General features: G+C 50.5%; 1 protein-coding gene across 6 annotated transcripts in view; it reads left to right on the forward strand.

Annotated features, from left to right (window-relative positions):
• PEMT (phosphatidylethanolamine N-methyltransferase) overlaps positions 1 to 15619 on the forward strand; it is an 85921-nt gene that overhangs the window by 53896 nt on the left and 16406 nt on the right. For all 6 annotated transcript variants that reach the window (XM_025363523.1, XM_025363524.1, XM_025363522.1 and 3 more), the window contains exon 3: positions 14903 to 15018. In XM_025363523.1, coding sequence (XP_025219308.1) covers positions 14903 to 15018 — 116 coding nt within the window. The remainder of the gene's footprint in view (positions 1 to 14902; positions 15019 to 15619) is intronic.

Raw genomic sequence — 15619 nt, forward strand, 5'->3', positions numbered from 1 at the left:
ACTGTGTGACTGTCTTCCAAGTCAGCAAACATTCTCCAAGCCTCCTGGAAAGCTGAGTGGCAGGAAGGGAAGACACCTGCCTTCTACGCCATGCTGGGCCCTGCAGCAGGCACTGTCCGTGTCTCAAATCCCCCTCCCCGGGAAATCCAGGCACAGGTCACACTGCTGGAAGGTTTGTCTGCCTCTCCCAGCCTCGGGGCCAGAGCTTCCAGGAGCAAAGAGTGGTCTGGGGCTTTCCTTTTCTTCCTCCCACTCTGTCTTATCTCCTCCTGCTTTCTCCCAGAAGACAAGTATCAGGGATGGAAGAGGTAGCCATGTGGCAGAGCATGACTGATCAGCGGCTGAGTGGCACACACACAGAGGATCCCGTCTGAGGCCTGGGCCAGCGTGGGGAAGGCTCCTGCAGGCTGCTGGGCATGGGGCTGGCTCAGGGTCCTGGGCTGGGCTGGGCTGGGCTTGAGGGAGCACAGGTGTGCTGGGCTGGAGCTGGCCTCTGCTGTTGCTGAACCACAGTCACCCGTGGAGGGCGGGGCTTGGGGACCTGCAGGGACAGCATCTGCCCTCTGGCCGGTGTGGGGTTCTTAGCAGCAAGGCAAGGGGAAGATAAAAGGGGCTAGGCCCAGGTGCAGGTGGGGCGTCCTCACAGGAGCAAGGCAAGATCCGAGGAGCTCTAGGCTCCCACCTCTGAGCTGGACTCTGAGCATGCCGGCTCCCTCCTTCCTTCCAGGGCAACACCAGCCCAACATTCAGGACAGAGCCATCTGCGTAAGCAGGGCTCAGAGACCCTCAGACAGATATGGAAAAGGAGCAAAATGTATTGTCGTCGTCCAGCCTGAAATCTCCACTGGGACCTGTCAGCGGAGCACGTGGCAGACACCCTCTCCCTCCCATGCCCCCCTGGCCTGTAAGGGCAGCTGAGGCCGTCTTACCTGCCGAGGGAGACCGCGCGCTCCCTGACTTCCTGGGCTGGGTGCTGGCACTGGTGAAGGGTTTCGGGCTGTGGGCCTCTTGCCTTCCACTCAGACTGGGCCAGGCCCGACAGCACCATGAACAAGAGCCACCCTGAGTAGGGGCTGATACTGCCAGGCCAGCCTCGTCCTGCTCCCGGCCATACCGGGTCCCACGGGGCCGATGGACCATTTCAGTGGCTACAGGGAGCAAGGAGCATGAGTTGCACCTGGTGGGCGGGCAGGTGTGGCAGGCACTCATGAGAGGAACACCACTGACTTTCCCACTGGGTAAGGGAGGGACAGCTCCGTGCCATTTCCCTCTGCTCAAACCCACAGGAGCCAGCCAGGGCGTGGACACTCCCATGAGGTCACCTTTGCTGGTCTGTTCCTTGCCGGGCTGCTGAGTTCTTGACGGAGGTGACAAGCGTCCCTGGGGCTCCCTTGTCCAGGAGGAAGGTTGGGGGCTGCCTGGTTCTGCTTCGGACCCAGAGGCAGACAGAGGAGGCCTTTGAACTTGGCCTGAGCTTGTTGGATGAAGCCAAGGACAGAGGCTAGGGTGCGAGTGAGGGGAGACAGTCCTGTGAACTCAGATTGGCACAGATCCCCCCATCAGAGTTGGGAGGCCCTGGAATGTTCAGGAACAGCATGTGGCAGAGGTCATAACTGAAGCCAGACCTGAGTTACAATCCATTTACTCACTGTGTGTCCTTGGCAAGTCCTGTAAGGGAGGCACACTATCGGACGTCACCCATGGGGCTGGCATGCGGATTGAATAGGATACATGGCTGCACTCACCCCAGCGCCTGGCACACAGGAAGCCCTATGCCAGTGTCGGCTGACGTCACTGTGCCATGGGTGTCATCAGAGCCTGCATGCCACAGTTAGTTCAGTGGCACAGGGCCTGCATGCCACAGTTAAGGAGATTTCAGTCCCTTGGGGAGACAGTGGCAGAATTAGGGAGCCATCACCAGACACTGGAACAAGTCCCCCATAGAACCCAAGGGAGGGCAGGACCATCCCCTGCTCACCGATGGGGACTGTCACCCTTAGGGAAGTTGGGGACCTGCCTGAGCTCACACAGCTGGGAAACAGTGAAGCCTGGATTTGCCTTCTAACTTTTTATTTTCAAAAATATGCAACATACACTAAACTAGAACCGTTTAATGACCCCTGCACCACCATACCTAATACCCAGCTTCAAGAATTCTCTCACAATATGTCATTCTTGTTCCATCTCCACCTCTTCCCCTTCACTCCTGTCTGCTTCCTTTCACTAGAGTGTTTTAAAGCAAATCCAGACATCAGATTTCATCAGTAAATATCTCACATACATATGAAACGCAGAATGTATCTCTAACAAGTAAGGACTTTTTTTTCTTGAGATGGAGTCTCGCTCTGTCCCCCAGGCTGGAGTGCAGTGGCACGATCTCAGCTCACTGCAACCTTTTCTCCTGGGTTCAAGTGATTCTCCTGCCTCAGCCTCCTGAGTAGCTGGGACTACAGGTGCACGCCACTATACCCGGCCAATTTTTTTTTAGTAGAAACGGGGTTTCACCATGTTGGCCAGGGTGGTCTCGATCTCCCAACCTTGTGATCCACCTGCCTCGGCCTCCCAAAGTGCTGGAATTATAGGTATGAGCCACCATACCCGGCCACTAGTAAGAACTTTTAATAATATAATACATTAAACATTCAGCAAAATTAATAATTTCATTTTAAAATAGACTTACAGGCCAGGCGTGGTGGTTCAGCCTGTAATCCCAGCACTTCGGGAAGCCAAGACTAGTGAATCACCTGAGGTCAGGAGTTTGAGACCAGCCTGGTCAACATGGTGAAACCCTGTCTCTACTAAAAATACAAAAATTAGCTGGGCATAGTGGCGCACTCCTGTAATCCCAGCTACCCGGGAGGCTGAGACAGGAGAATCGCTTGAACCCAGGAGGCAGAGGTTGCAGTGAGCTGAGACTGCACCACACACTCTAGCCTGGATGACAGAGCAAGACTCCATCTCAAAATATAAAATAAAATAAAATAAAATAGCCTCATAGAGGAATAACCAACTTACAACAAAGTGCACCTACATGAAGCATACAATTTGAGTTGTCTTTTTTTAGAGATGGGGTCTTGCTGTGTTGCCCAGGCTGGAGTGCATTCGTGCTGCAGCGTTGAACTCCGGGGCTCAAGTGCCTCAGCTTCCAGAGTAGCTGGGACTACAGGCATGTGCCACTGCACTGGCTAATGTTTTTATTTTTGTAGAGATGGGGGTCTCACCATCTGGCCAAGTCTTGTCTCAAACTCCTGGGTTCAAGCAGTCCTCCTGCCTTGGCCTCGCAAAGTCCCAAGTGCTGGGATTACAGGCGAGAGCCGCTGTGCCCCGCCTACAATTTGAGTTTTGACATGTTTCTCCAGCCAGGAGGCATGTGCTCGGGTAAGACTGTGAACAAATCCATTCCCACCTTTGAGATCCCCCCGGCCCCTCTTGCCCCTTCTGACCCAGGCTGCTGCTGATCTGCTTTCTGTCACTGGACGTTAGTTTGCATTTTAGGAATTTTATGAAAATGGAATCATACAGTATACCCTATGTTTGGCTGGCTTCTGTCACTCAGCATAGTTACTATGTGGGTGATGGATGCTCTTGCAGGGACTGCTAGTTCCTTTTTAGTGCTGAGTAGTGTTCCATTGTATCCATTCACCATGGTTTGTTTACTCATTCACTGGTTGATGGACATTTGGGTTGTCTCCAGGTTTTGATTATTACAAGTAAAGCTACTGTAAACATCCATGTTGAAGTCTGCCTGGATAGCTGATTTCATCTTTCTTAAGTAAACACTAGTAGTGGAATGGCTGGGTCATGTGGTGGTAGGTGTGTGCGTAATGCTTCAAGAGAGTGCCAAACCGCACTGGCCGCGGTGGCTCATGTCTGTAATCCCTTGGGAGGCCGAGGCAAGTGGATCACCTGAGGTCAGGAGTTCAAGACCAGCCTAGCCAACATGGTGAAACCCCCGTCTCTACTGAAAATACAAAAATTAGCCGGGTGTGATGGCGTGCGCCTATAATCCCAGCTACTTGGGAGGCTGAGGCAGGAGAATTGCTAGAACCTGGGAGGCTGTGAGCCGAGATCACGCCACTGCACTCTAGCTTGGGCAACAGAGCAAGACTCTATCACGAAAAAAAAAAAGAGAGACACTGCCAAACTGCCTTTGGAAGTGATTGTGTCATTCTCCATTCTGACCAGCAAGGAGTGAGCATTCCGGTTCTTCTGCTTCTCTCCAACCCTTTTTACTTTTAGCCATTTTGTAAGAATTCTTTATCTATTCTAGATACAATCCTTTATCAGATAAATAATTTACAAATATGTTCACCCATTCTGTGGGTTGTCTTTGTATTTTCATGATAGAATCCTTTGAAGTAGAAAAGTCTAAATATTTGATAAAGCCAATTTATGTTTCTTTTGTTGCTTGTGCTTTTGGTGTCGCGTCAGAGAAACCATTGCTAAATCCAAGATCATGAAGAGTTACACCTATGTTTTCTTCTAAGAGTTTTATACTTTTAGCTCTTACATTTAGGTCTTCGATCCATTTTGACTTAGTTTTTGTATATGATGAGAGGCTGAGAGTCCACCTTCATTCTTTTGCATGTGAATATCCTGTTGTCCTGGTGCTATTTGCTGAAAAGACTATTCTTTCCACATACATTTGTTTTGGCAGCCTTGTTGGAAATCACTTGCCATGTCTGTAGAAGTTTATTTCTGGGCTCTCTATGCTATTCCATTGGTCTATGTCTATCCCTATGTCAGTGCCACACTGTCTTGATTACTGTTGCATTGTGGTAAGTTTGAAATCAGGAAAAGTGAGTCCTCCAACTTTTTCTCCAACTTTGTTTTTTTTTTTTTTTGAGACAGAGCCTGGCTCTGCTGCCCGGGCTGGGGTATAGTGGCGTGATCTCGGCTCACTGCAACCTCCGCCTCTCAAGTTCAAGCAATTCTTCTGCCTCAGCCTTATGAGTAGCTGGGATTACAGGTGCCTGCCACCACACCCGGCTAAGTTTTGTATTTTCAGTAGAGATGGGTTTCGCCATGTTGACCAGGCTGGTTTTGAACTCCTGATCTCAGGTGATCTGCCTGCCTTGGCCTCCAAAGTGCTGGGATTATGGGAATGAGCCATGGACCCTGGCGTTTTTTTGTTTTTGTTTTTTTTTTTTTGAAGATTGTTTTGGATATTTCGTGACCCTTGAATATCTATGTGGATGTTAGAATCAGCTTGTCAGTTTTACAAAGAAGCCAGCTGAGATTCTGACTGTGATTGCATTGAATCTCTAGATCAGTTTGGAGAGTATTGCCATCTTAACCAGTACCATCCATGAACATGGGATGTCTGTCCATTTATTTAGATCTTTTGTTTCTTTGAACAATGTTTCATTTTCAGAGAGTAAGTTTTGTACTTTTGTTATATTTATTCTTAAGTATTTTACCCCTTTGAATGCTGTAGTAAATGGAATTGTTTTCTTGAATCCTACTTTCAGAATTTTTATTGCAAGTATATAGGAATACAATCATATCTTGTAGCCTTGCTAAACTCATTTATTAGCTTGAATTTTTTTTAGTGGATTCCTTAGGATTTTTCATGTATGAGATTATGTCATCTGTGGATAGAGTTGTTTTACTTATTTCTTTTCAATCTGCATGCCTTTATTTCATTTTCTTGCCCAATTGCCCTGGCTAAAACCTCTAGTACAAAGTTGAATTGCAGTGGTAAGAGTGAATGTCCTTTCACTGTCTTGTTGCTGAGTTTAGGGGGAAGACATCCAGTCTTTCACCATTAAGTATGACGTTAGCTCTGGATTTTTCTGCCCATTGAAAAAAATTGAACTTTTTGTTTTCTTATTATCAAGTTTAAAGAGTTCTGTATATATTTTTGATATAAATCCCTCAAGAAGTACATGCTTTGCCAATATTTTCTGCCAGTCTGTGGCTGATCCTTTCATTCTATCAAGAATGTCTTTTGAAGAGAAGTTTAAAAAGTTTGATGAATTTCAAGTTATCACGTTTTCTTTTATGAATCATGCTTTTCATATTTTGCCTAAGAAATCATCATGTAATCCAAGATCATAAAGATTCTCTCTAGTCTATTTTCTTCTAAACGTTTTAGAAGGCTTTATATATTTAGATTGATATATTTATATATAGATTTAGGTTTATATTTCTATTTATAGTCCATCTTGAATTCATTTTTATATTTTTTCTGAGTTATGGATTGAAGTTCACTTTTTTTTTTTGGCATATGATAGCCAATTGTTCCAGTGGCATCTGTGGAAATGTCCTTTCTCCACTGAACTGCGTTAGCACTTTGTCAGACATCTCAAAATCTGGTTGTGTTAGTTCCACTTTGTCCTTTTATTTGAAAGTATTCTAAGTTTTTTGTATTTTCATATCCATCTATTTGTGGTTTCCATCTGATTTTTGACATAGACAATTATTGTTGTCTCTGAATAAAGACAATCCTAACGAGACGGACTGAGATCCTGTCTTATAAAAAAGATTAAAAAAACAATTTCAGAATAATGCGTTAGTGTCCTAGCAACCTCAGCATGTCCGCCTTTAGCCAGCTGGGGAGCTTCAAGTGTTTCTTAGTGTTCTTCTGGCGTTTCCACCTTGTCTTTCATAGCTTTCAGTCTCAGGTTCAACATCTTCTGTTCCCAGAGTAGATTGGAATTGGCCTTTAAACAAGGAGCGCTGGTTATTTTTAGTGGAAAATGATATTTGGAGACCACAATTTGAATGCTAGGGTGCTCACTGTTTCAGGCCTCTCTAGGAAAAATGAATTTTGTTTTATTTTTTTTGAGATGGAGTCTCGGTCTGTCACCCAGGCTGGAGTACAGTGGCGCGATCTTGGCTCACTGCAAGCTCTGCCTCCCGGGTTCAAGCAATTCTCTTACCTCAGCCTCCCAAGTAGCTGGGACTACAGGTGCCCACCACCACGCCCGGCTAATTTTTTGTAATGGAAAAATGAATTTGTTAGAAATAGAAATAAATCATGAGTTCATACCAATATTTCCATTTCAGAAGTTTTTGTTCAACCTTTTAATTTCATTTTTGTACCACTTTTCTCTTATAGGAAGCTTGGATCCTAAATACAGTAACATAATTAATGTGTATATAGTCAAAATAATAATATCTGTATTCTTAAATATTTTATGACCAACAATAGCTTTACTCGATGCAATCTAGAATCTTTCTGGGTTCTTTTGTCCTCAGGTTGTGCAGCAGGAGGGAGGATTACTCAAAATACTATGTTTCAAAATCACTTGAAACTTCTTATCTGTGTTTTTACCAGGTTCATTGATTGAGTTTTTGGATTTCTAGTAGTTCCTTTGTTCTTACTCTTTTTATTTTTTTTGGAGACGGAGTATCTCTGTCACCCAGGCTGGAGTGCAATGGTGCCATCTCAGCTCACTGCAACCTCTGCCTCCCAGGTTCAAGGGATTCTCCCACCTCAGCTTCCCAAGTAGCTGGGATTACAGGCACCTGCCATCATGTCCGGCTAATTTTTGTATGTTTGTAGAGACAGGGTTTCACCATGTTGGTCAAGCTGGTCTTGAACTCCTGACCTCAGGTGATCTGCCCGCCTTGGCTTCCCAAAGTGCTGGGATTACAGGTGTGAGCCACCACGCCCACCCTGTTCTTACTCTTAATTATGCAAAACATTTACATGGTTCCATAGTCAACAAAGGACATTTGTAAATGTCTGGCATGTGTCCTTCCTCACCTGTAGGTAATCATTTTGATCAGTTTTGGGTTTGTCCTTCCCGTTTCTTTTTGAAAATGTAAGCAAGTGCTGTGTGTGTATCTCCCCGCAGCCCCTCTTCATTTTCTTATACAACAGGTTGGGTGCACCTTCTTCTGCACCTGCTTTTTTACTTAATAAATATATCCTGGAGCTCACACCATAGCAATAGATAGAAATCTTCCTCCTTCCTTTCTCCAAGGAGCCCTTCTCCAGCGTGGGGCTGTAGCGCAGTTCATTCAGCCCCTCCCCCTGCCAGTGGACACTGGGGTGGGTTCCATCTTTATAGGATGCTATAGGTAGAGCTGGAGCTAGAATTTAAACTCAGAGCCCATGTTCCTATTGCTGTTTTTCCTGTGCTATGTGGACCGTCCTAATGGAGGAGCCGGGGAGCAAAGTGGAGTGAAGAGGTTGAGCGTGAGCACTGCTGGCTGGGGGAGGCGAGCGTCCCCCACGGTGCCATGGCCCCTCCAGTGTGAAACTGGATCATGCTGCTTTGCTGGGGCCTCAGGTGCGGGTTGTCTGGACGTGGGCAGCTGGTGCTGGGACCTGCTCTCTGGCACTGCAGTGAAAAGTGCACCCACCGCAGGGCGAAAGCTTGGGTGTACCTTGGACAGGGATTGATTCACTGGACTAGCTGGTGGAGCGGGCAGGTCTGTTGACCCGTTGGGCTCGCCAACATTGTCCAACAGACAATGACTGTTGGAGACCTTGGGCAGGCGGTGTCACGTGGAAGGGCAGTTGAGCCACGTGCTGTGGGACGCGTTGGATGCTGCCCTGAGCTGCCGCTGGTCCTGTGTCCTGGAAAGGCCCTGGCCCAGGTTCAGCGGCACTGGCCAGATTGGGGCAGATCTGAAAGGAGCCAGGGCTGTGCACACCTGGCAGGGCAGGTGGAGCTGGGTGTTGGGAAGGGCAGGTGTGATCCAGGTCACGGGGCTGGCTGGGCCTAGCATGTGCAGAGCAGAGAGGGCTGACATGGTGCAACCTGGGAGAGCTGCCTGTTCATACACACACTTGCTCACTGGCCCAGGGCCTGCCTAGCTGGCAGCTCTTGGAAGCACCAGCTCCTCCCCAGCATCCATTACCAATGCGAAGCACTAGCCCTTTGCTTGGGGCATTCTAGATCCCCAGGTGCCCAGGCTGGGAGCCCTGGGCCAGCTGGTGGGGGTCCTGGCTGTGGAATCCAGATGGGACCTACCACTGCAGCTGGGTGTTAGGCGGATTTAGCCAGGGAAGGACGAGGTGGGAGAGAAGGAGCTTCTGAGAGTCAGTCAAGGGCTGGCCGCTGAGGGAGAGGCCTGGCAGCTGGCGAGCCCAGTGTGGCACAGTTCTGTCTGCCTGTCCTCTCCTTAGGGACACTGCTTCACAACAGACTTTCCTCATCAGCTTTGCTGGGGCCCATCAGGCCAATAGCTCGGTCTTATGCCTTTTGACTCTCACCCTTTTGCACACTCCAAAACAAAACAAACAGCAGCACGGCCATGCGCCCACACGCCGTGGTGTAGACATCGCTCCAGGCAATTCATGGGCGGGAATTCGCTTAATCCGCACAGCAACTCTGTGACGCAGTAGAGAGTATTATTAGCTCCATTTTACAGATCAGGAAACAGGCAGAGAGAGGGGAAATAACCTGCCAAAACTGCAAGTAGAGGAGCCGGTGTTTGAGCCCAGAACCCGGCGCTGGGAACCGTCAGCTGCCCTGCTGGGCACTGGGGTGGACATTCGCCCATCAGTCCTTCAATGAGTGTGAATGAGCCATGTCTCACTTCAAAGGGGGATTTAAAAAACTCTACAGGCCAGGCGCTGTGGCTCACACCTGTAATCCCAGCACTTTGGGAGGCAGAGGCGGGCGGATCACAAAGTCAGGAGATGGAGACCATCCTGGCTAACATGGTGAAACCCCGCCTCTACCAAAAATACAAAAAAAAAAAAATTAGCCAGGCGTGGTGGCGGGCGCCTATAGTCCCAATTACTCAGGAGGCTGAGATAGGAGACTGGCGTGAACCTAGGAGGCGGAGCTTGCAGTGAGCCGAGTTTGCGCCACTGCATTCCAGCCTGGGTGACAGAGCGAGACTCCGTCTCAGAAACAAAAACAAAACCAGAAAAAACTCTACCCTCGCTGGGCATGGTGGCTCATGCCTGTAATCCCAGCACTTTGAGAGGCTGAGGCGGGCGGATCGCCTGAGGTCGGGAGTTTGAGACCAGCCTGACCAACATGGAGAAAACCCGTCTCTACTAAAGATACAAAATTAGCCAGGCATGGTGGCGCACGCCTGTAATCCCAGCTACTTGGGAGGCTGAGGCAGGAGAATCGCTTGAACCCGGTAGGTGGAGGTTGTGGTGAGCCGAGATCGCACTCCAGCCTGGGCAACGAGAACAAAACTCCATCTGAAAACAAAAACAAAAATAAAAAACTCTGCTTTCTGCGGCCTCACTTCAAGGATGCGTAGGAAATTTGAGGCCAATGGGAAGTTTCTAGAAAAGGGTCTTGTCCCAGAAGGGGGTCCTGCTTCTTGGGCCCTTACTGCATAGCTGGACTTGTGGAGGCCCTGCAGGCTGGGAGGCTGTGCTCATTGCCAAGATTTGGGAAGCCTTGGCTTTTATGTGAAAAATGCTGAGTGTTTAATTGTTGATCCAAATATTTTTAAACATGCTATGAGTTTCACCAGGATACATCTAGTCTGCCAGTTACAACCTCTGAGTCCAAGGACATCAAGAATAGTGCCCTGGAAAGGGCAGGGAAGAAGCATGGTCCTGGCCTGGAGACGGAGGCCGGAGCTGCCACCTCAGGCCAGACAGGCCCCACGGGCATGTGCATGGGCAGAGGTGGTTCCCATCTGAGTGGGACCCAGAAGGAAATCAGACCCAGTCCCTGCTCTGAGCCACAAATAGGGGGAGAGACGGGCACTCTCACATGCCCTGGGCCACATGCCAGGGCCGGGAGTCTTTCATCCCTCACCTGCTCTGCCCCTCCCACCACGCTGGCTCGGGGATCGGGGTGGGGGGTACTGTCCATCCCGTTTTTCTTACTTTGCAGGTAACTCAGTTGAGGTAGCGGACAGCTGAGTGATTTGCCTATGAAGTGCTGTCGGCTTTGGCGAACGTCAAGGCCAGGATGGTGTCCCTGGGTCTCGCCCCCATCCCTGTTTTCCTCCCACTCCACTTGCCTTGGACCTGTCTCTTCTGCCCTAGGGTAGAGGCTGTGGGTGAGATTTGCAAAAAAAGAAGAGAAAAGGAGCCAGCATTTGGGGAGGAGACCGGTGTGTTCCAGAGCTCAGCTGGGGACTCCTTGCCCGGGTGTGGGAGGGGCTGGGCTACTGAATGGAGCAAACACATACCCAGGGCCTGGTTGCATTAGGGTTCCAGGTCAACAGCACAGACTGTTTTAGGATTAAAAGCAGTCCCGTAGGACAGCTTGCCCCAAAACATGGCTTGCTTGTTTGTTGTTTGATACGGAGTCTCGCTCTGTCGCCCAGGCTGGAGTGCAGTGGCGCGATCTCGGCTCACTGCAATCTCCGCCTCCAGGGTTCAAGCGGTTCTCCTGCCTCAGCCTCCCGAGTAGCTGGGACTACAGGTGCCTGCCACTGCACCCAGCTAATTTTTGTATTTTTTTTTTTTTTTTTGAGACGGAGTCTCGCTCTGTCGCCCAGGCTGGAGTACAGTGGCTGGATCTCAGCTCACTGCAAGCTCCGCCTCCCGGGTTTATGCCAAAAATTATGCCCAGCCTAATTTTTGTATTTTTAGTAGAGACGGGGTTTCACCATGTTGGCCCGGCTGGTCTCAAACTCCTGACCTCATGATCCTCCCGCCTCGGCCTCCCAAAGTGCTGGGATTACAGACGTGAGCCACTGCGCCCGGCCAGTTTATTGTTTATCTGAAGCTTACATTTACCTGGAGGGTCCTGGCAGCCCCGGGGAGAGGGAATTTGAGCCAGGGGCGTGAAGGGTTGGGCAAATGAATCCCCACTCTAGGATTCTGGAAACGTAGAAGACAGGCAAAAACCAGGAGCAGTGACAGCAGAGCGCCGGGCCACACTGCTGCCCACTAAGGGCTCACATGCATGGCCCTGGGAGGCGATTGCGTCCCGCACCCGCCTATTGTTGGATGAAATGAGCAGCTGGGCTCCCAGAGAGGGCACGGTGGTGCTGCCAGGCAGGGAAGGAAGTTCTGGGAGTCCTGCTGGCTGCTGGTTTATCGATCGCCTCGGAATAATAGCCCCATCGAATACCACCCCGCCGGGAGGCAAGGCGTGGTTTCCTCTTTTTCTTTTCCACATGGGTTAGTCTTGCTTGATGCTTTTCTGTTGTCATTAGATTGTTCTGAAAGCTCATTTAGCATTGGCCCTTTCCGAGGCTAAGGGACAGGTGTGGCCTGGCTCTGTTGGGGGAGGGGTGCTGTATGGGAGGCTGAGGACGGCAGAGAGAGCCCTTGAAGGAAAGGTTTTTGTTGTTTGTGCTTTTGTTTTTTGTGATGGAGTCTTGCTCTGTTGCCAGGCTGGAGTGCAGCGGCGCCATCTCGGCTCACTGCAACCTCCGCCTCCCGGGTTCAAGCGATTCTTCTGCCTCAGCCACCCGAGTAGCTGGAACTATAGATGCATGCCACCACGCCCGGCTAATTTTTGTATTTTTAATAGAGACGGGGTTTCACCGTATTAGCCAGGATGGTCTGGATCTCTTGACCTCGTGACCCACCTGCCTTGGCTTCCCAAAGTGCTGGGATTACAGGCGTGAGCACCGCGCCCGGCTGGAAAGGTATTTCTTTATTGTTAGGGAAATGCAGACCAAAGCCACCTGATACCCACTCGGATGGCTACAAAAAATTTTTTTTTCTTTTCTTTTTTTTTTGAGACAAGGTCTTGCTCTGTCTTCAGGCTGGGGTACAGTGGTGTGCCATCTTGGCTTACTGCAGCCTCGACTCAGGCAATCTTCCAGCTAATTTAATTTTTTTTTTTTTTTTGGAGAGACAGGGTCTCACGACGTCTCCCAGGCTGGTCTTGAGCTCCTGAGCTCACGCAATCTTCCCACCTCAGCCTCCCAAAGTGCTGGGATTATAGGTGTTAGCCACCATGCTCAGTGTCCTCCCCGCCGCCAAAGGCTATAATTTTTAAAAACGGAAAATAACTGGTGTTGGGGAGGATGTGGAGAAACTGGAATCTTCATGCGTTGCTGGTGGGGCTGGAAAATGGGGCAGCCACTGTGGCAAACAGTTTCATAGCTCTTCAATAAATAGATTTACCATGTGACCCAGCAATTCCACTCCTAGGTGTATACCTGAGAGCAAGAAAACACACATCCACAAAACACTTGGGCACGATTGTTCCTAGCAAGTGCCTGAATGTTGCTTGGCTTTAGCTTTGGTCACTGTGAACAATGCTGCTAACGCAAAACCCAAGTGTCCATCAGCTGCTGAACTGGTGGACAAAAGCTTTATATACTGGAGTTGTATTCAACCGTAAGAGGGAATGAAGTGCATTTATGCGCTGTGGCACAGACGAACCTTGAGAACATTACATAAAGTCAGAGCAGCCAGACACAAAAGACCGTGTAACGTGTGATTCAGTTTATATGAAACGTCCAGAATAGGCGAATCCATAGAGACAGAAATCGGTGAGTGGTTGCCAGGGGCCGACAGAGGGGGGCTGAGGAGGGACTGCTGATGGGGTCGGGGTTTTTACTTGGGGTGATGAAATGTTCTGGACTTGAACCGTGGTGATGGTTGCACAGCTAAAAACCACTTTGAGTTTTATCTCAAAATTGAAACAAAACAAAACAAAGCAGGCTGTGGTCCTAGGCCCCGCAGCGCTCTCTGCAGGCTGCTTCTCTTCTGCCCCCACCCCCGACCCACACATTCCCAGCAAAGTCACCGCAGCCCCCTCCTCACCCCTGCAGCGTGCATTCCTTCCTCCTTTTGAGCTTCCCACAGAGTCAGCAGCGGCCACCTGCTGAGACCTGGACTAGGGCCTGCTTACCTTCTGGGAGAATTGGCTGCAGTGCCAACTGGTTGAGGGGAAGGCCCCGGAGCTACCTCCTTCACCTCTCCTTCCTGTAAACTTTGGCGTGCCCCCCACCCCACCATCCGCTGCTCCCTGGCCTGCCACTGCCAAGGAGCTCTGAGGACAGGGGCCAGGGCTGGCCAGAGGACTCACTAGGGAGCCACCTCCTGGGAGTCAGTGGCCTTGACGAAATCATTGCTAATCACTCTCCCACTGCAACTGCGGGGAAAGGCAGGTCCACTTGGGAAGTGGAGCAGGCAGCAGTCATCGCTGGGGCTGGGGTGGAGATAGGTGGCTGGGAGCAGGCCCCTAAGGCTCTTTCTGTGCACACACAGGCGCCTGTTCTGGGCCCACAGGCAACTTGCTCACGTACCTAGAGCCCAGCGCCTGACTCCAGGCTGCAATGTTTGTCTTCTTGCATCCTCCTTGCCCCCTCCCCTTCTCTCCGTTCCTTCCTCAGAGTGCTGGGCCAGGCCCAGGGGATGACCAGCTCAGGACTGTGGAAACAGCAGAGAGGCAGGAAGAGCTCCCTTCTCTCCACTGTTGGTGGCTAGATGTTGAGATTCCAGATGTGATTGGTTTGAAAAAAATAAAGTAAAAGGATTCTGAGGCTACAAGTCACTGTTTGAAAGTCTGTGCCTTGGGAAGAGCACTTGGGCAGAGGGAGGAGGCTGAGGGCTTTGCTTTGCGCCTGTGATGGACGCTTGGTGAGGCCCGCAGCGGGAATGTGGGCCTGTGCTCTGAAGGCCGCGTGCTCCTGCAGCCCTAGGCTCCTCTGGTAGTTCCGCTGGGGCCCTTTTAGAGTCTGTGGGAGGCACTCGGTAGCTCCCAGCTAGGGCCTGAGGTCAGACCCCGTGTGTCTGCCCAGGGACAGATCTTCTCAGCCAGACGTCTCTTTCTGCCTCTTGGTGGGCTCATGGCTGTGTCTGGTTGAAGGGTTGTTTCCAGAAGGACCTTGTTGTCCGTCCAGATGAACGGAACAAGTACGAAAATCCCTGTGGAACTGGCTCTAGGGCAGATAATGGGTGGCTGGGCTGCACGTGGTTGTTGCTCCTGTGTAATTATTCTTCTTCAAAAATAGGGGCTTTGGAGACTGGGAAACAGAGAGAGGCATGTTTACCCCCACCCTGGAGTCTCCCCAGCAAACATCTCACTCTTGTTCTCTGCCCATGGTTTAGGTTGCACGATGGGAACACAAGACCCGCAAGCTGAGCAGGGCCTTCGGGTCCCCCTACCTGGCCTGCTACTCCCTGAGCGTCACCATCCTGCTCTTGAACTTCCTGCGCTCACACTGGTAAGCACAGCCCCCTCACTGGGGAGCCACAACCCCTGGGCTAGCGGGAGGGCTGCTACTGGTGGTACTTCGTCCCTCACCATGCGGGAGCCTTGTGTCTGAGCATGCAGGGGTCAGCTCTCAGAGCCACCTGCCACAGTGAGCCACCCTACCCTTCCCAGTCGTTTAGACTCTGGCCAGCAGAGGAGCCCCAGTGACCTCAGGAATAGGGGTATGTGAATGGGGGACAGGGGACAATGCCTGGGTGGTCCCAAGGTCACATCCCAGCCTCTGCCATGCAGCCAATGCTGTTTTAGGAGGCTCCTCCAGGAAGCGCCCAGTCAGAAGGTAGATGCCAGGTTGGGAGCCCTCAGGGGTCAGGCCTGACCGTCTCATCAGGTTAGGCTTGAACCAGCATCAGAAAGCTGCTTTGAGGCCAGGTGCGATGGCTCACACCTGTAATCCTAGCACTTTGGGAGGCCAAGGTGGGTGGATCACCTGAGGTCAGGAGTTCAAGACCACGCTGGCCAACATGGTGAAACTTGGTCTCTACTAAAAATACAAAAATTAGCCGGGCATGGTGGTGCACGCCTGTAGTCCCAGCTACTTGGGAGGCTGAGGC

The sequence above is a fragment of the Theropithecus gelada genome, chromosome 16, assembly GCF_003255815.1.
Source record: "Theropithecus gelada isolate Dixy chromosome 16, Tgel_1.0, whole genome shotgun sequence".
NCBI lineage: Eukaryota > Metazoa > Chordata > Mammalia > Primates > Cercopithecidae > Theropithecus > Theropithecus gelada.